The following is a 21372-nucleotide window of genomic DNA, read 5'->3' as shown; positions in this document are numbered from 1 at the left end:
TCACTGACCTACTGATTAATGATGGTAATCAAATCTGCCTATGCCAAAGAAAATTCTAGATAATGATAATTAGATTATCTCAAACACTCTTGCCTGGGAAGAAAAAATATTCTAGTTTATGTCAATGAGGTAAGAAAGAAATGAATATGGGAGCATACTATTCTCGATCAACTGTAGAAAGAAATAGGTTTCCAAATGGAAGATGGCTCTCACATACTGCAATCCACCTGATGTAAACCAGGTCTAGAGTTAACGGTAATGCTTTAATTTTCTTAGATTTATGGTGACTCAGGAAATTCTGAAGAGAGGAATGAAATTTCTTGGGTTTCAGAGGGTGTTTTCACACTTTCAAACTCAGTACAGTGTGAACAGCGTTCTGGATAATTGCAGAATTCTGGATTTAGGGTTTTTATGAAGGTTCGGCTGGTGGATTAAGGGTCTTATCTATGTTGGTTGTGTGATTCAGAACTAGGGTTCAATGGTTTAGGAGGTCTGTCATCTAAACTTAGGGTTTCAGAAGCTTTTAAAGTTCTGCAGAATTCTTCCTGTGAAGAAAATGAATTGCAGGATTTTAGAACTTTAGGGAAATAAGGTTAAGTAAGAGGGAACTGTCGGGTAAAACCCAAAGGGTGACGCAACCTAGTTGGAATGAAAAGGGAGGCTTAAGGGGCTGGGAAAGGACACTACAGGGGCTGCTGGGGTAGCCGTAGGGAAGATGGAGGGGGAGGGAGGCCTGCTGGTGGTAGAGGAGTGGGGGAAGGGGCTGGGAGGGTCGTAGGGCTTGGGGGGGATGACTAAGGTAACTGTAGGGGAGAAGACTGCTGTTGAAGTGCAGCAGCAAAGATGGGGGTGGGGGAATGTTGCGCAGGACAGGGGAATGGTGGGGAATGCCTGCGAGGGAGATGGGCTGCGGACAAGGGGGAAGGCAGGGGAGGGTGGGGAATGCTACTGTACTTGGTTGCTGTGTTGCATGCTTGAATGCTTTGATGAATGCGTCTACTGGATTGATGAAGAAGATGAAGAACTAGAACAATTCTACTCAACCAGAGCCTACCCAACAAGGAGACCGTGATCCGTAACACAATCAACTTTATTAATCGTCAAAACTGAAAATTACATTGCATGACTAGAAAAGACTCTGACAAGGTTATTTATTGCCTTAAAACAAAAGACTCTGACAAGGTTATTCATAGCCTTAAAACAAAAGACTCTGACTGCGTCTGGGAAGCCCTAGTAGATTAGGATCCCAAATCTAGACCAAAACACTGAAAATGGAATCACTATAAGACCACAACCTTAGGATTTGAATCTTACTAATACGCTTTAACTTAAAAGCACATCCTAATTAAGATAATTTAGGACAACTTTAAATCAAACTAGAATTCCCTAAACAAAACCAAACTTGCCTCAAATTGGGAACTAAAAATAAACTCAAAACTTGTAGATTGGAGTTGGAAGTGATTCCAGCTCTCAACAAGGGGGCAAAATGCCCAAAATTCCCCTCAAAATGTGTTTGGCCAACTTGGGGTGGCTTTGTGGAGCCTTCCTGGGGGGCCCACTTGTAGTTTTGGCCAGGGGGTCTTTGTGTCCACATCAGCACCATTCACATTTCTTCCCATGAGCTTGAACTGCATATGGAGGGGTATGAAATGATAATATTAGAGTTTTGTCCTTTTTTTTTTTTTGGGGGGGGGGTGTTTTTTTTTTTGGGGGGGGGGGATGAAGGCCTTGGCATGCTCTTGTAAGGAGTGATTTGATTCAGATTGAAGGAACCAAAAGAGCCAAGGGAGGCCTAAAATAACCATAGAAGAACTGGTGAAAACGGACATGCTAGCTTACGTGTTATATCATGATTCATGAAGCTATGATGTTGTTGGAAACGTATTTATATCTAAACAAATTAGATTTCCTTTCTGGTGTTGAGTTTTCTACCTTGGTTCCCTGTTGAAATTCTATTGTAAGTCTCAGCATGTTATGATCCCATAACATTTCCTTTTAGTTCTGCTTGTTACTTTGGTCATTAGGCTGTTGAATCTGCTTGAGTAAGCAACTGATCGGAATCAAATTTATGAGCTGCAAAACTAGGTAAGAGTTTCGTAATTTGAAGTCTAAATTATAAGAATTGCAATGAATCAAATAATATATGAGTGTACATAAATTTTATTTGATTTGTTTGAAATTGGTAAGTAAGCACTACAAATAAATGAACTCAGAAGAAAGGTGTGGCGTTGATGAACAAATAGTTTGAACTGTGAAAGGAAAAGCCTAGCTAATTATAATTTGATCCATAAGAGGGTCATTCCTTGTAACCAAACCGTAAACCATGCAATTTAAAAGGAAATCTGCATTATGTAGACCTCAGCTACATAATTGATTCAAACCTGTTTATTCTGTTGGGCTTCTACACGAAAATTAGAACTACTCTAGAATTGACTTTTTGTATAACTTGGTTTTGAGCAGTGGTGTATGATTTAAAGACTGATCTTGATCTTTCTACTTAAAACTTAGATGACAAAAGGCTAGCCCAACAATATAAGAAGCCCATTTATGCTAAAAGTAGTTGTAAAGATCTACTAATATAAAATAACATGACTTTCTAAAATGGTAAAAAAAAGAAAAATAACCTAGTTTTTTCACTAGTGGGAAGAAACACACATTACTCCTAGGCATCACTGTGGTATGCCCACACCTATGTGACAGCTTTTTCCGGGGAAAAGAATACTATATCCTGGACTGGGGCATCCACTAGCTTCTACTGATATGTCATGTTGCTTTATCTGGTTAAGGAGTCTTATTATGACTTGTCTGATTATTAACTCTTATTATGATGACTTCTGGCTAATGTTCTCATGGTTTATTTAGTCCCAAGAATATTTGGAGCTTGATATCATTTTAGCTGCATGTCTTTGTCTCGTTTAGTTACTATTTGCCACCCCCTCTCCTTCTCCTCCTTTCCCTTTTTCCTCTTACACATTGTCAAGCTGTGACTTGTTCAGGGCCTCCAAATGGGGAAAGCAACTATGAAGAAGCTGTAGAATTTGATCCAATTAAGAATCATAACCATTTCTGCCCTTGGGTGAATGGAAATGTAGCTGCTGCTGGTTGTTCCAGTGATGGTTCCAGTTCCAGTGTTGCTGCTGTAGCCCTTTGTGGTTGGGAACTAACTTTAGATGCCTTGGACGCCTTCCATTCACTAGGCCATGTACCAATCCAAACAGTACAGTCAGAGTCTGCAGCATCTCTATACAAGGTTTGTTGGACTTTTCTCCCCAGAACTTCCATCTGTCTTATTGAATTCCTAGATAATCTGTGTTTCTCCTGATAAGTGAAATAGAACATTTACTCGTTTCTGAAGTGATGCAATTATAGATATTATGACATTCAGATGTGTAATCATTTCTTAATATCTTCCTTTCTGTATCTTTGAACTTCACATTCTTGATAATCTTCTCCCCTCGTCTCTCTTATGGAGTTTATGCTTTTCTTTATTTTGCTGAACCTTTCTTCTATTGAAGCAGATGTAAAAGTAGCCTTGTGATGTGTGTTCTTGTTTTTACCCAAGGCTGGTGGCTTTAAAGTTATGTCAAACATGGAGCTTTCTTTGTTTCAAAAACCTGAACTTGGCTGAGTTGGATGAAGTTTCCCAATGTTTAGCCAGCAAAAGTAATGATTTTTTCTTGCCTTCAGCTTTTTTGAAGGGGACTGATTTCGATCCTGAGTGCAGAGTCACAACCCCCCCCCCCCCCCCAAACCCACCACAAAAAAGGGAAAAAAGAAGATAATAGAGATGAAAAAATTCCAGGTATTGGTTTTACGTAGCCTCAATTGAATGAGGGCCAATTCCAAGATCTTAGATGTGTGAGCAATTAAAACCAATTAGGGTTTCCAGAAGGTTTCAGACAGAAGAGGTAAGTTTCTGTTTGGGGGCGAAACAGGGTTTGAAGGCAGGTCTGATTCCCTAGGTTAGGTACTTTAGCCCTGATAAATTATTAATGACTGAATGTTGGACTAATCCCCTTCATTTAGGACAGGAACGGATGATGTTATGGTTGGAAAACAGAACTGGAACGGAGTTAGAGTGAGAGTATGGATGGAAGGCTGTGGTGGATGTATAGAAGGGTTTGAAGGGGCCAGGAATCAACAGAAAATAGAAAGGTGCAAGGGGAACAGGTAATTTGCTGATTTACTTGATGATGGATGACAAGCCTTGTAATGACTGAGATGGAGATAGATGGGGCTGGCAGGCTGGAACCACAGCCGGAGTGAAACTTCAATTGAGAAAAGCTAGTAACTTTGCCACGCAAGCACCTGGAGATCCCTTGCCACTGCTGGAGCAAAAACACTGCTTTCACACTGATAGACAGACTGAAATACTCAAAAAGTTTTTATTCTGAATTCTGTGGTGATGCAGAATTGAAGACATATTTACAAAAACAGAAGCCCATTGAGTCAGGCCCATCAAAGGCCTAAAGCTGCCACCTGAATCAGCCCATGACTTTCATGGGCTAGGACTGTTTTAGTGGGTTAAAGTTTGCCCACTTAAGTTGAATTTCATAGTTTAGACCTAAGCCCAAGTCTAATTTTTGAAAAGTCAATAAAAGGGGCTATGGTTTGAAAATAAAAGAACTCATTGTCAAAGGAGTTTTTCTTTTTCAAAGAGGTAGGTAGTAGTTGAGTTATTAATAGGTAGGTAGTGTTAGCTAATGGTTGGATGTTACCATTAATGTTTATGTCTCTTTAGAATGCTATATAAAGAGACTTATGTAAGAGGTGAAGACACAACTCATGAATTGAAATCAAATTGCTTGGTAGCATTCCTCCTCTTTGGAGAACCCTTGTGTTTGATCAAGGTAGGTTGGTGTTTGATCCAATCGATCCACTTTGCGGTGTGAAGCCCGGGTGTTACATGTTACATTGTTATTGTCACTTTCTTCATTATAGTTTTGCCCCTATTTGAAGATCTATTCAGCCCGTTTCGTTATATGCTATTATCCTTATAATACCATTCTAGTTTCAGCCCTCTTTCCCATCTAAACTCTGTTTCACCTTAAGTCCATCAAATCTGAAACTGATTCCCTATGTAAAGGTCTTATTTGGGTACTGTTTTGATCAATCAAATACAATACTACATTATTTGGTATCAGAGCCATGGCAGGGAGTAAAACTTATGGATTGGATACTGACCTTATGGCACAAGTGATGGGGATGTTGCAACAATTGAGCAACCAACTCACTGCAAGTCACAAGCACGAGGAAGAGAGGCGCTCAACAATGGAGGCTAGAGTTGTTGCCTCTACTCATACTCCACACCCTCCACTTGGTGAAGAATCCCATCCAACTCATTCTGTAGCGAATTATCTTGCTCGGAGAAATATGGGGAGAGGACCCCAAAGGATTCCAATTGTGCAACCAACTTTTGAGGAGCACCTACGAAGTTATTTCACTGGAGAACAACCTACATTCAATAAGCATGTTGGTGACTCTCACAAGGTTAAGCTTGAACTCAAAGAATACTCGGGTAAGCATGATCCTCAAGTCTTTTTTGATTGGTTGGCAGCGTTGGATGACTATTTTGATTGGTATGAACTATCGGAGGTACGAAAGATGAAGTTAGCATGTACCAAGCTAGTTGGAGCTGCACGTGAATGGTGGAGAACTCGCGAATATTAATTGCAAGATCGTGGTAGAGCTCCTACTAAATGGGAGGAAATGAAGGAAGAACTGAGAGAAAAGTACTTGTCATCTACTATTCGATTGCGACTGCAAGACAAGTTAAATTCTCTTCGTCAAGGGAACTTGTCAGTTGCAGAATATATGGAACAATTTGACTCTCTTTCTTCTCGTACAGGAATTCGAGAGAGGGAGATCCAAATCTTGTCACGTTTCAGATTGGGTTTATGGCCTAAATCAATAGGGCCATTGGCGTTGTGGATGTAGAGAACGTGCAGGATTGTTATTGAAAAGGCCCTACGTGCGGAAGAATTATTGGCATCCAACAACAAAAGATTTGAATACCAAGCCAGGGAGGCTAGGCGAAATTTTCTAGCACCAAAACCTACAACAACCACCCCTACTCAACCCACATTTCCTACCCGACAAGATAAGGGCAAGGCTCCCATGACTAGTGGCAGCCAAGCACAATGTTTGCACTGTCAAGAGGTTGGACATTATGCTAAAATATTGCCCACACCGTCAAAAGATTAATGCTGTTGCTGAGATAGAAAAATCAGCCGAGGAAGAAGATCCTGATCTATTCCCATACCCGCTTAATGATGGCGACTATGACGGAGCTGCATATGATGAGGATGATTATAATAGAGGTGATGCTTATGGCATTCATATAGTAAGCCGCATCTTGGTGGCTGAAACCAAAGGAGAGGATTGGCGGTGCAATTGTATCTTCTACAGCTGTATGATGTCCGGAGATAATACCGCTTTGGTGATAGTTGACAGTGGGAGCTGCGTCAACGTTACTTCAGACACCTTTGCGAAGAAAGCAAACTTGAAGGTGGAGAAGCACCCTCAACCATATCGGGTATCTTGTTGAATGGGAATACTCTGGAGGTAAGTCAGCGGTGTTCCGTACCACTGGAGCTCCATTGATATGAGGAAGAGGTATGGTGTGATGTAATCCCTATGCATCTTACTGATGTTCTGTTTGGTCTACCATGGATGTATGATAATGATGTTATGGTTGGGGGAAGAAAAACCAATGTGTATTCAAGTTCAAAGGACTTCACACTGTCCTCCACCCAGTCAATGTCCCAGCTGAAATGCGTCAACGGAGGTCCTTGAGGACCAACCAAAAGGGGACCAATGAAGCACAAAAGTTTTTGTCCATACCGCAAAAGAAGCTGCTGGTTGTTCCTCACAAGGAGTTCATTCACACTAGCCATGATACAGGGCTGGTATTGGCTCTTGTCATAAGGGTAGTCACGCCTCCACCTGAAGTGACATTCCCTCTACCCATCAAAGAGTTACTTTCTGATTTTTCTGATGTGGTTCCTGATGAGTTGCCTAATGAGCTACCTCCTATGCGCAATATTCAACATGCCATTGATTTGGTACCGGGTTCGGTGTTACCAAACTTACCGGCTTATCGCCTTAGCCCAACAGAGCACAATGAACTCAAAAGACAGGTGAATGAGTTGTTACATAAAGGATTCATTCAAGAGAGCTTAAGTCCATGTGCTGTACCAACATTACTGACTCCAAAGAAGGATGGCTCATGGCGCATGTGTGTGGATAGTAGAGCAATCAACAAGATTATAGTCAAGTATAGGTTTCCTATACCGCGGCTTGATGACATGTTAGACATGCTATCCGGGGCTAAGATCTTTTCTAAATTGGATCTTAGAAGTGGCTATCATCAGATTCGTATTCGGCATAGAGATGAGTGGAAGACTGCCTTCAAGACCAAGGATGGACTATTCGAATGGAAAGTTATGCCTTTTGGTCTGACGAATGCACCTAGTACATTCATGAGGGTGATGACACAGGTACTCCGTCCTTTTATTGGTCGATTTTTGGTTGTATACTTTGATGATATATTGATCTACAACAAGCATCCAAACGATCACATTGATCATCTACGGCAAGTCTTAAGAGTGCTTCGCCATGAGAAGCTATACATAAATCTCAAGAAATGCTCCTTTATGTTGCCAAAGGTTGTGTTTCTTGGTTTTTTGTCTCATCACATGGGGTTGAAGCTGATCCAGAGAAGATAAAAAGTATAACAAATTGGGCAACACCAAAGATAATCATCGAGGTTCGTAGTTTTCATGGACTTGCATCGTTTTACGGAGATTCATTCGGAACTTTAGTGCAATTATGGCACCTATTACCGAGTGTTTGAAGCAAGGCAAAGGTGAGTTCAAGTGGACAACAGCGGCAACCAAAGCCTTTCATCTTATCAAGCAAAAGATGACAGAGGCTCCAATACTTCGCCTACTAGATTTTGACTGTATATTTGAGGTAGCAATTGACGCCTCACATATTGGTCTAGGAGGTGTATTGATGCAAAGAGGGCACCCTATTGCTTTCTACAACGAGAAACTCGATGATGCCAAACGACGCTATTCAACATATGATCTGGAGCTCTATGCTGTTGTCCAGGTGTTACGCTATTGGGGACATTATCTCATCGGCAAAGAGTTCATTCTCTATACCGATCATGAGGCGCTGAAGTATTTACATTCACAGAAGTCGATCAGCAACAGGCATGCAAATGGGTTGCTTATCTCCAAGAGTTTGCGTTCGCAATGAAGTACAAGGCAGGAAAGGAGAATACAGTGGCTGATGCATTGAGCCGAAAAGTAGTTACTCTTAGCACATTCTCAGCACACGCAATTAGCATTGATCAGATACGTGATGAGTATGCATTTGATGAAGATTTCAACATGCCATACAAGGAGTTACAGCAAGGCAAGCAACATCATAAATACTCACTTCACGATGGGTATTTGTTTTTGGGAACTCGGTTATGCATTCCAAATTCTTCCCTACAACATCACATCATACGGGAGCTGCATGGCGGAGGTTTGGGAGGTCACTTTGGCAAGGATAAGACTATCATACAAGTTACTGATCGGTATTATTGGCCCCATATTGCAAAGGATGTTGATCATGTAATCAAGAGATGCAGAGTCTGTCAGCTAGGCAAGGGAACCAAGCAAAATACAGGTTTGTACTCACCATTACCAGTTCCACATGCACTTTGGATTGATATTAGTATGGATTTCGTACTTGGGCTACCCTCAACAAAAGAGCGATCCGACTCCATCATGGTTGTGGTTGACCGATTCTCAAAGATGGCTCACTTTATACCATGTCGAAAAACCTTTGATGCATCTCACATTGCAAAGATATTCTTTAAGGAGGTTGTACGATTACATGGGCTACCAAGTAGCATTGTCTCAGATCGTGACGTCAAGTTCATGAGCTACTTTTGGAAGACATTGTGGCTTAAAAGTAACACAAAGTTACAGTTTTCAACCGCATTCCATCCACAAACTGATGGGCAAACAGAAGTGGTGAATCGAAGCTTGGGAAACTTACTGAGGTGTTTGGTTCGTGACTATGAGAAGACATGGCCATCCATACTCGACATAGCTGAGTTTGCTTACAACAGCTCAATTAATCGTACAACAGGTTGTACTTCTTTTGAGATTCTACTTGGAGTTCAATCCCGACAACCTATAGACCTCATTCCACTCCCACCACAAGCACGCGTAAGTATTGAGGCTGACGAGTTTCTGCGCAATATCACAGAGGTACATGCTGATGTTCGCCAAAGAATAGCTCTCAGCAATGATCTCTACAAGGCTACAACAAATTGTCATCGACGATATGTGGAGATTCAATCGGGAGACATGGTGATGGTTCGTGTCAACCTAGAAAGGTTCCAACATGGGGTCAACAACAAACTCCATCCAAAGAAGATGGGTCCATACAAGGTGCTGAAACGCATTGGACCAAATGCTTATGTACTCGAGCTACCAGATGAAATGAACATAAGCAATGTCTTCAACGTGGCTGACTTACATCTTTGTGTAGGACACCACTATAATGATGGAGACACTGAACAAATGTTGAGGCTGCCCCAACTCAAGCCACCAATCACTGACATCATTGAGGAGGTTTTGGATGACTCTTACAAAACCACTCGTCATGGCACTAGATACCATGCTTTCCTCGTCAAATGGAAGAATCGTCCACGGCATGATAGTACTTGGATTCATGCTGATGATTTCAAAAACTTCGATCCCGATTTGTATGAACGTTACATGTCATTCATTCATTCGTCGGAGACGAATGTTTTCAAGCCGGGGATAGTTGATGCAGAATTGAAGACATATTTACGAAAGAAGAAGCCCATTAAGTAAGGCCCATCAAAGGCCTAAAGCTGTCACCTGAATCAGCCCATGGCTTTCATGGGCTAGGACTGTTTTAGTGGGTTAAAGTTAGCCTACTTAAGTTGAATTTCATAATCTGAAAAGTCAATAAAAGGGGCTATGGTTTGAAAATAAAAGAACTCATTGTCAAAGGAGTTTTCCTTTGTCAAAGAGGTAGGTAGTAGTTGAGTTATTAATAGGTAGGTAGTGTTAACTATTGAAGTATGGAAGAGCTTAGGAACCCATGGACTAGTTTGGTTGACTAAGTTGTTTAATAAGATTATAAGCACAGGGAAAATGCCAGATGATTGGAGGAGAAGTGTTGTGGTTCCAATTTACAAAAATAAAGGAGATATTCAAAGTTGTAATAACTATAGGGGCATTAAATTGATGAGCCATACGAGGAAATTATGGGAGAGAATAATTGAAACCCGTTTGAGACACTTAACTACAGTTACGGAGAACCAATTTGGGTTTATGCCAGGAAGATCTACAACGGAGGCTATTTACTTAATTAGGAGACTTATGGAAAGGTATAGAGAATGTAGGAAAGATCTTCATATGGTATTTATTGACCTAGAAAAAGCTTATGATAGAGTCCTTAGAGCGTTAATTTGGCAAGTACTAGAGAAAAGAAGTGTTGCAAATAAATATATAGATATAGTTAAGGATATGTATGATGGTTCGGTGACTAGTGTTAGAACAATGGGGGGACAAAGTAATGAATTCCCGATAACAGTTGGGCTACATCAAGGGTCAACTTTAAGCCCATATCTATTTGCACTGGTAATGGATGAATTGACCAAAAACATTCAAGATGAGGTCCCCTGGTGTATGCTTTTTGCGGATGATATTGTGTTGATTGATGAGACCCAAGTGGGGATTAATACCAAATTAGAATCATGGAGATTAGCTTTGGAATCAAAAGGCTTTAAACTTAGTAGGTCGAAGACAGAATATTTAGTTTGTAACTTTAGTCATGATCTGGCAGATGATGAGGTGGTGATACTTGACGACAAAGAGATTCCTCAGAGTGATTGTTTTAGGTACCTAGGTTCAATCATAAGTAAAAGAGGTGATTTAGAAGATGAGGTTTTCCAAAGAATTAAAATAGGGTGGATGAAGTGGAGAGGTGCGTCCGGGGTCTTATGTGATCGGCGTATTCCATTAAAGCTTAAAGGAGAATTTTATAGGACCGTTGTTTGACCAACAATGATGTACGGTGCAGAGTGTTGGGCTGTTAAAAAGAATCATATAGATAAACTCAGTGTAGCAGAAATGAAGATGCTAAGATGGATGAGTGGCAAAACTAGGATGGATAAGATAAGAAACGATCATATTAGAGTTGGTCTGGGAGTTGCTCCCATAAGTGATAAGCATAGAGAAAGTCGTTTGAGGTGGCACGACCACGTTCAACGGAGACCTATAAATGCTCCTGTACGGAGAAGTGATATAATCCATATTGAAGAAACTAGAAGAGCTAGGGGTAGACCTAAGATAACCTTAGGAGAAGTGGTGAGAAAAGATATGTATAGCTTAGGCCTTGTATCTAGCATGGCCTCGAACATAACTGATTGGAGGGCAAGAATCCATGTAGCCAACCCCATTTAGTTGGGACAAGGCTTATTGTTGTTGTTGTTGTTGTTGTTGTTGTTGTTGTTGTTGTTGTGTTAATTATTGGTTGGATGTTACCATTAATGTTTATGTCTCTTTAGAATGCTATATAAAAAGACTTATATAAGAGGTGAAGACACAACTCATGAATTGAAATCAAATTGCTTGACAACATTCCTCCTCTTTGAAAAACCCTTGTGTTTGATCAAGGTAGGTTGGTGTTCGATCCACCTTGCGGTGTGAAGCCCGGGTGTTAAATGTTACATTGTTATTGTCACTTTCTTCATTATAGTTTTGCCCCTATTTGAAGATCTATTCAGCCCGTTTCTTTATATGCTATTATCCTTATAATACCATTCTAGTTTTAGCCCTCTTTCCCATTTAAACTCTGTTTCACCTTAAGTCCATCAAATCTAAAACTGATTCCCTGTGAAAAGGTCCTATTTGGGTATTGTTTTGATCAATCAAATTCGGTATCTACATTATGTGGACTATGACATGTGTAGGAGCTTATTTATAGCTTACAATTGCATTCCTTAATGTACTCAAATACAAAATCGAATTGAAATATAACTCTAATAATATTAAATACTAGCCTGCTAAGCACTATTTAATTAAATGTGTATCTGGTTCTTGGTAAGGACCAACGAATTAATGTATATCAGGTCCTTGATAAGGTCAATATAATTAATGTGTCACTCTAAATAGACATGACTTACAACAAGAAGCTTATCCCAACTAAATGGCTGGCTGCATGGATCCTTGCCTTCCAACCAGCTCTTTTTGAGGCCATACTAGATGCATGGCCTAAGCCATGCATATCCTTTCTAGCTCTTCTAGTTCCTTCAATCTGGATTAGATCATTTTTTTGCACTGGGGCATGTAAAGGTCTCCATTGAACGTGTTGTCCCACCTGAATTGATTTTTTTGTAGCTTATCATTTATATGAGGTACTCCCAAACCAGCTGTAATAAGATCACTTCTTATCTTATTATTCCTAGTTTTGCCACTTATCTTAGCATCTTCATTTCTGCTATACTGAGTTTATCTATATGATGTTTCTTAATCATCCAAACACTCTGTACTGTACATTGTAGCTGCTTGTATGGCGGTCCTATAGAAATTTCCTTTAGATACGTTGATCACATTGGACCTCAGACGCACCTCTCCACTTCATCCATCTTATTTTATTTCTTTGGGAAACATCATCCTCTATGTCACTTTTTTTATTTATGATTGAATCAAGGTACCTAAAATAATCACTTTGTGAATTCTCATCAAGTTTCAGCACACACCACCTCATCATCAATTCAGTCACAACTCACAACCAAATTTATACACTAGATATTTTGTCTCCAAGCCATTTGATTCCAAAGTTGCTTTACTTGGTATTACTCCCAACTTGTGCCTCATCTACTGAAACAAGATCATTAGCAAAAAACATACACCAAGGTACATCATCTTGAAGTTTTTGGTTAAATCATTCATTATAAGTGCAAATAAATATGGGGCTTAAAGCTGATCCTTGATGTAGCCCAAACTGTGATTGGGCCTAAAGCTGATCCTTGCTGTACCCCGACGGTTCTTTGATGCTTGCCATGTCTTGCTACTTAATACCATATATACACCTTTTGTTTGAACCACACAACACCACCCACCCAACACCCCCCCCCCCCACCCAAAAAAAACCCACCCAAAAACACAGAACCTGGGGGGGGGGGGGCATAGAACACAATTCTCTTACACTCACCAAGGAGCAAATACCCCACCTACTGGTTCTTATACCACGTTCGAACCGCTATTTCAAAAGCTCGAGCAGTTAAGGATTAAATTGAATATCAACACACAACACTACCTTTGTCCTAATCTTCACATATTTTTAGTTTTAGTTTCTTGATTTTCAGTGATGTTCCAATTTCATGAATAAAAGTTGTTCTTGTAGGATGATCACCGTACTCCTGGCCAAAAGCTTGTGGGACACCGTTCTGTAAGCAAGGGCCACACACAGAACTGACAGTAAATCTTAACAGCAAAGGTAATTCTAGCAGCTCAGTAGGTCAAAAATTAATTGGATTATAATTTAGTGAGCCAGTAGCTTGAGAGAAGATTGAGGTCTCAAGAAAATGAGATCTTGGCGAAACCTTGAACTATGCTGAATATCATCTTTATTTTGTAAATTTGAAATGCAGTGCTTCCCATTCATCTAACATGCTTAGTTGTATTTATAACATTTTAAACAGCTTGGTTGGCCAAGATAAACCACATAGTCTGAAGGTCTTCGATGCTTGTATTGAGACCTTAGCTGAGCCTAGCCTAGCCTGCTTTCACCCATAAAGTTCTATGTGTGGTATCTTAATAGATGATCCAATATTCCCTCTACTGGGACACTATTACTTGAAATGTCTTCATTTAGTAGGTTATAGGAATTATCTTTTATCTGTCTTTGATGTCCTTATCCCTTGTTGGTACTTTACCATCTTCACTTACAATGCATTCAATGTGGTTAAGATCACTACTCTTCCTTTCTCTCGTCTTATACTTAATCTTATATGCAGCTCTTTCTCCTTCCTTTATGCTCAGATTTTGACTAAGCTCTTTTATTTCTGCTCCCCTTGCTTTTCTTACAGCCTTTTTTGTTACGTTCGGGAAGACATTTTCTGTTTCTGATCCTTTACATTCATAGTTCTCTATGTCTTAATACTAGCTTTTATAGCTTTAATGGCTGCTTGATGCTTCTCATCCCACCACTAAAGTCGTTCTAGATGGGATGATAATTTTCTTTTAGAATCATAGGAAACATCTTTAGCAGCCTCCTTGATACAAACAGTTGCGTTGTTCTACATTGTTTTAGGCTTTTAGCGTCTCCAACAAATTCCCGTCTTCTTTATTTGACTAATTTATCAGTAAATGGAACATATTCCTTTTAAGCTCCATCCTGTTATCATTTGGCAAATAAGCTTTCTTCTTTTCACAATTTGGGATAAAGAAGCCTATTTCCATGGCCACTAATTTATGTTGTGTGGTTAGGCTTTCCTTTGTTCTAGCCTTACAATACTTATGTAACATCATATCAGACCTCTTAGTTGGGAAGAAATCTATTTTGATGTTTACCTTACAAGTTTCGATACTTGTATAACATCCTACGAGACATATTTGGGAAGAAAAGTATTTGGTCTTGCCTTAAAATACTTGCATGATACCCCGCTTTTGGATGGATCTAAGTGCTTCTCCTTTTTTTGAAGTATGTGTACAAATAAACATAAGCCATAACAAAATCAATAACTGAAGTGTCCTAGTCATTCTTCTCTCCAACACGTAGTGTTGATGAACACCCTTCACTGCTGCTTTCCATCCTAACATGTCCATTTAGAAAATCCCCATACTAATCCTGTTTCCTTCACCAAATTTTTAAATTAAACCAATCCATGTGTTCTCCAAATTATATCTTACTATTTTAACCCAATCCAACTTCAGGTGCATAAGCCTCTTTCTCCAGCACAAGCCTGATCAGTAGAATCCTATCTCCAAATCTCTTAAAATTTACCACTTTGTCTTTGGATATTATCCACTATTTTGTCCGCTTCACCTCTATTACTCTATTCACTTTTATACCCTAGTTTACACTAGTTTGAAGTCATCAAATTCAGATTTTGGTTGGGTAATTTTCATTTGGACCTCTTGAGGTTTTTCAAGTTCATTTTTAATCCAAAAAGAATGATTTCTTGCATCTACCTCCCATGTGGCATCCAAAAAGACCAAATAAGGATGCATTCACTCCCTTATACATTTTGAGCTCTCTTTGCCCCCCCCCCCCCCCCCCTAAATCACACAACTGACCATTAAAGTAGCATCACATGACAAATTTCGATCCAACGATCCCAATCAAAAAAATCTGTTTTACATTCGAGGCTCTTTTAGATTTTAAAGTTACAAAATCAAGGTCCTTGACTGAAACTTGATGGAAGGATAATCTGTTAGTTTCTTGCCTGGGGGAAAAACCCTAATTTTAGAGGGTGGGGACGAAGCAACACCTGTAAGTTTAAACCCTTTTGTTTCTCGCTCTTTTTTCTTTTCCTTTTCTTGATTATTCTAGTCTGCAATTGTTCTTCATTCAATTGCATTACAATTACACACTATTTCTTGTCATAATTTCTCAGAATTATCTCTGTAAATTGTTAGGATCTCTTTTGGTAAAGGTGTGTTTGTTATTATGCATCCAAACCTTCAAAGCGTCCTTCCCAACACCAACCTTATTACAGAACTCTTCTACCATTTCCTGATCTCTCTTCTGCACCTTCCAACCCAACTTCTCTTAGAAAGCAAGCATCTTCTCCTTCTGCTCCTGACTGAATTTTGACCTGAACCTCTTTCGTCCATTCGGAGTTGCCGTGGTTGCTCCTGTAGTCACTTGATGGTTTTAATTATTAACTGGTTGGTGGGAATCTGATGGAACAGAGAGTCCCGAGCTCAAAGCCAGTGACATTTGGGGTGCAGATGGGTAATAAGAAAAGAAAATGGAGGTGGGGAAGGTGAATTGGGGTACAACCATGAGTGGCGTTTGAAGTTGGTGGAGGGTGGTGGTGGTTGAAATCAAAGGGAAGGGAGGATTCTGCAGGTTCACAGCGATGGAAGTTGCGATGGCAACCCCAAGCGACGCATTTGAGGGAACTGGGGTCGGTGGCGGTGGTGGTGGTATGGTTGGAATTCAGGGTTAATTCCATGGTTGAGACATTTAATTTAGGGTTTAAGGGAGCTGGAAGCAGAAGAATTAAGGGTTTCTGAGACTAGTAGATGGGGAAGAAGTTAAGATTTGAGTCCACCACGTCCATGTCCATAAGTCTGGTATCGATGGAATTATGGAAACAGTTGGTATAGAAGAGGGTTGGAATTGGGTTAGAGCTTTTCAAAACTTTGTAAAATTAGGGTTTTTCCCTCAGGCAAGAAAAGATCCTTCCATCTAGTTTCAGCCAAGGGGTTTGATTCTGTAAATTTAAAATTTGAAAAACCCTTCAATGTAAAAAGAAAATAATATAGTTACAAATGTCTCAGATTTTTTTTTTTTGGGGGGGGGGGGGGGAGATTGTCGGACTGAAATTTGTATATGTGATGCTAATTTGACGGTCAATTGTGTGATTGAAAAAAAAGAAAAAGGAAACTGAAAATGTATAAAGGCATTTTGGTCACCAAAAAAAATCAATGTGTCCTTATTTAGTCTTTTTGGATACCTGGGGAGGCAAATGCAAGATATCATTATTTTTGGGTTAAAAGTGACTTGAGTTAAAACCTCATGGGGTGATTGGGGTCCAAATGAAAATTACCCATATTTTGTTTTACCATTGTGTCTTTTCTCTTGAATACATGCTAAATTATTCCTTCTCCTCAAATAACATCTTCCAATTCTAGACTAGTAGTATGATATTTTATTTGTGATTATTTTTTGGTGACCCTATTGTGTATGTCAGTGGTTTCATGGAACACATTGTATTGTTGCTCTATGTTATGACAGTGGAGCTGCTTTCTGCCGTGGCTCCATGACCTGGAAATCATGGTATCGTGCCTCAATGATTGGTTGACTTGATCATTATTTAACCATGGTTCAAATTTTGGACCTCAATGATTGGCGGACCTCTCTTTTCAAAGTCTTGTTGACGCCTTTCTCTATTGTCTTTTTGGATTTTATTTTAGCTCTTAGATATTTCATCTGGCTTTTATGAGTTGCTTGTTTTGTTCATGATTATTTTATCAGGATCCTAATGCTGTTTCTCTTCTTTAGGCTCTCCAAGTATAGGAATGACATATTGCATCAGAAATGGATTAGCAGTCAGGTCCCATGGTGAGGTGCATAGCACTGTTGCTGCTTCTTCCAGGGTAAAACCATAGCCTGATATATGAAGTAAGACTTCTGCAAGTTGTTGAATGTTTAAATCACTTACATTGGGATATAGAATTATTTTTATTTTTCTAGATACATTTTTCCCGGATCCATTAGTATTGGTGATTGTACTGCTTTTTATTGGCAGCCATTAACTTGGATATGTTGAGATTAAGATAATTAGTTTGGTTGGTTATTGGAGGTAATTATTGAAATTAACTGGAGACCTTTTACAGCCTTCTGTAATGTATGACAGAATGATTATTGTAAGCGCTATCCATCAAGTATCATAGAGTTCAACTTTGGTCTTTCGGGAAGCTGAACAGTTTCAGCTCTAAGGGTTACTTGGGTCGTTTTTCTCTTGAAGAATACAAAATGTATATGTGAAGAATGTGTTTTAACTATTTTTGGGGACTTTTTCTGGTACTGGAGGATAGGAATGCATTTGATCTGGACTGCCTATTCTTTTGGTCTCGATGTCACTGATCGTCTTAAGTAAATTTTCACGGATCATCCGTGGGGTGGCTAGATCTTGTAGTGTTACTTATCAGGTGTTTCTTCTTCTTCTTTTTGTGTGTAAGAGTTGCTTATGAGGTGTTAGTAACACTTTGGTTTGGAGACATGACTATCATATGATTTCTCCAGATTTATCTTTTTTGCGAGAGTTCTCTCCCAAATTTTTTATTAATATAAGAGCCCTTTATATGTGTAGAGGATAGGAATATTATATACACCCTTCTTAGTCAGATACCCTTGATTTGGCTTTGAATGGACAGTTTCACCATTCTTTTTGGAATGAGGTTCATCCGGGTCAGCTTGCGCGCACCACAACTACATCCTCAAGGCACTTTTTTATATAATTAACATAGGCGGGGTTTCGCCCTTGGCCCCGAGGGGGGTTTGAACTCTGACCTCCTATGTGGAAGCATCGGTCTTTGCCAACAGAGCCGCCCCTCGGGGTTAGTTTCACCATTCTTTCGTCATGATAAGTGGAAAAGAGGGTTTTGCAATGGTGAAATATCTTGAGGATTGATTATAGATATGAATGCTTTGGTTTTGGTAGAGGTTCCACGGATTTTAGTTTGCAGATGTCTGGCGTGAGGTTGTTACACGTGTCATTTAAAACAATCTGACGGTTGAATACAATGGCATCTTATTATCTAATTTTTTATGTTTAAAATTTTCTTAAATTACAATTATCCTTTTTTACCTGTTCAGTCTTCGAATGCCAATCAATCTATTCAACCTTCTACGGCACTCTTACCTAGTGGCATCGATTTCATTTTGCTGGGAATGGAAAGTAAACAAAAAAAAACAATTGGTAAGATTCATACGTCTCAGTCGAGAGGTCATGGGTTCAACTTTTGTGGATGATAGAGCTTCCTCTGAAGATGTAATTGAGGCGCACTCAAGCTAGTCCGGATTAATTTAAGAGGGACAAAAAAAAAAATGGACAGATCTGGAGAATTGCAAGAGGTGCCTTTTGGGTTTTTTCAACTTTGCTTTATTTATTTTCTTTTTCCCGAGGAGGGGTAGTCAAGAAGGCCTTCTTGAGCATATGGTGTATTCGAACGAAACACTCTTGCTTGTCATCTCATGTAAAATAGTTGGGGAGATTAGAATTCTTGTAAGTTTTTACAGAGAATAGAAAAGCAGAGAGGTTGAAGGCCATCAATAGTTCGAGAACACCATCAATGGCTTCATTGGTTGATCAGTGGCTCCTCTCCTCCAAAAGAGCAGAGAGGTTCGACCAAGAATTAAGAAGAAAAAAACCTAAAACATCCAACGCAATTCCCCATTTGGGTTTCTTCTTCACTTCTATTTCCAATTCCCATTAGAATACCTAGACTACGAATGAAACAGACAGAACTGGAGGCTTCAAACCCCTGTTTTCCCAGGTACAATTGATTGAAACACTACTGCCAGCATCCTAGGTTGGAATTTTTACCTGTTATAATTCATCACAAGCAATCAGTATCTATCGTGGTTGTTCAATTTGGCTTCACCTCTTTATCACAAATCAACAGATGAAACTTGGAGAAAGGAAGAGAAACAGAGGGATCAAGAAGGAAAAGAAACCCCTGATTTTAACCCTGAGAGAGAGAGATACTTTTTGGCCGGGGACGATGGTTGTATTTCTGGCAATGGGGATTTTTCCGGCTAGAAACGATGGTGGGTATTTTCCGACAGGAGACCAAGGTTTATACCCTTCACCCACTTAAAGAGTGACAAAGGAGCATTATTGTCATTTATAATGCTAAGGGTTATTTTTGTCGATTGACATTCAAAACTTGGAAAACATAACAGTCAAGTTCAAATCTATCAGTGGGTAACTTATAATTTCTCAGAATGGTCATGTGTGCAGCATTTAATATTTTGTCACTTAAGTGGACAACTGGGCATTCAAGAGTTTTGGATAAACTTAAGTAACATGAAAAAATCTCAAACAAAAAAAAAAGATTTTGTTTTCAAAAGACAATATTTATATTTATATAACTAACAAAGCTCATATTTTCATCAAATTCTTGTTTCTTTAATCTTGCAGTACCTCTAGTTAAGGGTATCAATTGTGTACTGATACCGTTTTACCATACCAAACCATCTCATTTAAACCACACAGTTTTCAAGTTTGGCACGGTATATACCGAAACTGTTTTTTGGAATTTGGTATGTATGGTTTCGGTTTTAGGTAGCCTACTGTCGGTATGTGCTGAATTTGACACCCTTATATATAGGTTGGGTTGGACCCAATTTAAAGCCCAGTCCATGTTGATATTACTCCTAGGTTGGGCCCAATTTAAGGTTTAGTCCATCTTGACATTACTCTAGGTTGGGCTCAATTGTTGAGAGAAAGAAAGAAAAAAAAAAAGATTTCAAATTAAGAAAGCTTAGGTTGAAAGTATATTGTATGGAGAATATGAATATATTTATCTTCTTCTTCATAAATTGTAAATCTGAACAATTAAAATATTAACTCAAATATCATATTACATAACCAATACCATAAATACGGAAAAAAATCCTATGTTGTGCACAGCAATGCACCACCACAGTGCACCACATGGAATATGCTAAACAAAGGGCTAAGATTAAAAATCTGATTTTAAGTGAAGGAAACCCAGTTTTGAGACCCATTTGCTAAATACCCACCCATTTTAAAAAAAAAAAAAAAAAAAAAACCAGTTCAAACACTACCCACATCAGAGATAGCAATTGGAAAACTGAGAAGAAACAACATAATGGGTTGCGTTTCATCGAAATTGTTCACGAAGGATCTCAACCTAAAAACTGGAGTTGTGAATGGCGGCGATTACATGAATCATGTCGTCTCTCTTACTTCAAGCACATATGGAGTTTTGAAACTCGATCAAGAATCCATGGAAGAAACTATTAAACAGGTAACGATGTCTCCTCCTTGTCTTGTGGCCCCAAAATTTCAGAAGAAGGAAATAGAACATTCGGAAGTCATCAACGCTTGGAAATTGATGGAAGATCTAGCAGACGAATCACCAATTTCAACCCAAAACAAGAAAAGCCCCAAATCATGAGTTGCAGAATTTTTCCCAATTTCGACTCAGAACAAGAAAAGCCCCGAATCACGAGTTGCAGAATCTTATTCTTCTTCTTCAAATCACGAGTTGCAGAATTTTTCCCTTCTTCTTCCCAAAACAAGAAAAGCCCCAAATCACGAATCCTTTGCTCCTTTTGGTTTCTATAAGGTTTGGATTCTGCTCATCATCTTATTCGTTTTTTCTCCACAGTTTCTTCTCTTTTCTGACTAAGAAATCATGGCAGACTGATTTTGCACCGCCGCTTCATCATGAAACCAACTTGAGTTTCTCTTCTGAAGACTCTGGCACTTGGGTACCTAAAGTTCCTCAGGCTCCTCGTTTTTCAGCAATAGCGACATTGATTTGTACAATGGTTTCAAGTTGTTCGAATCAAGCAAGCAATCTCACTAGTAACAAGCAAATGAAGGAGAAGAAGAAGACA

General features: G+C 39.3%; 1 protein-coding gene and 1 pseudogene across 2 annotated transcripts in view; one reads left to right on the top strand and one right to left on the bottom strand.

Moving 5' to 3' along the window:
• The window catches only part of ILP1 (IAP-like protein 1), a 31695-nt gene extending 13476 nt beyond the window's left edge, over positions 1 to 18219 (top strand). The window contains exons 6-8 of one of the 2 annotated variants that reach the window (XM_089168592.1): positions 2997 to 3250; positions 13450 to 13542; positions 17281 to 18218. In XM_089168592.1, the coding sequence (XP_089024718.1) occupies positions 2997 to 3250; positions 13450 to 13521 (326 nt within the window). In that variant the 3' untranslated portion in view covers positions 13522 to 13542; positions 17281 to 18218. Of the gene's footprint in view, positions 1 to 2996; positions 3251 to 13449; positions 13543 to 17280 lie in introns of both variants that reach the window. The other variant, XM_089168593.1, reaches the window with a different exon arrangement.
• On the bottom strand, positions 15667 to 16228 carry LOC149005476 (zinc-finger homeodomain protein 11 pseudogene; annotated as a pseudogene).
• Positions 18220 to 21372: the final 3153 nt, after the last annotated feature.

Source organism: Hakea prostrata, chromosome 9 (assembly GCF_041222555.1).
Source record: "Hakea prostrata isolate BN-2017 chromosome 9, UWA_Hpros_2, whole genome shotgun sequence".
Lineage (NCBI taxonomy): Eukaryota > Viridiplantae > Streptophyta > Magnoliopsida > Proteales > Proteaceae > Hakea > Hakea prostrata.
The sequence above is the reverse complement of the archived record's forward strand: the minus strand, read 5'-3'. Positions and strand labels throughout refer to the sequence as shown.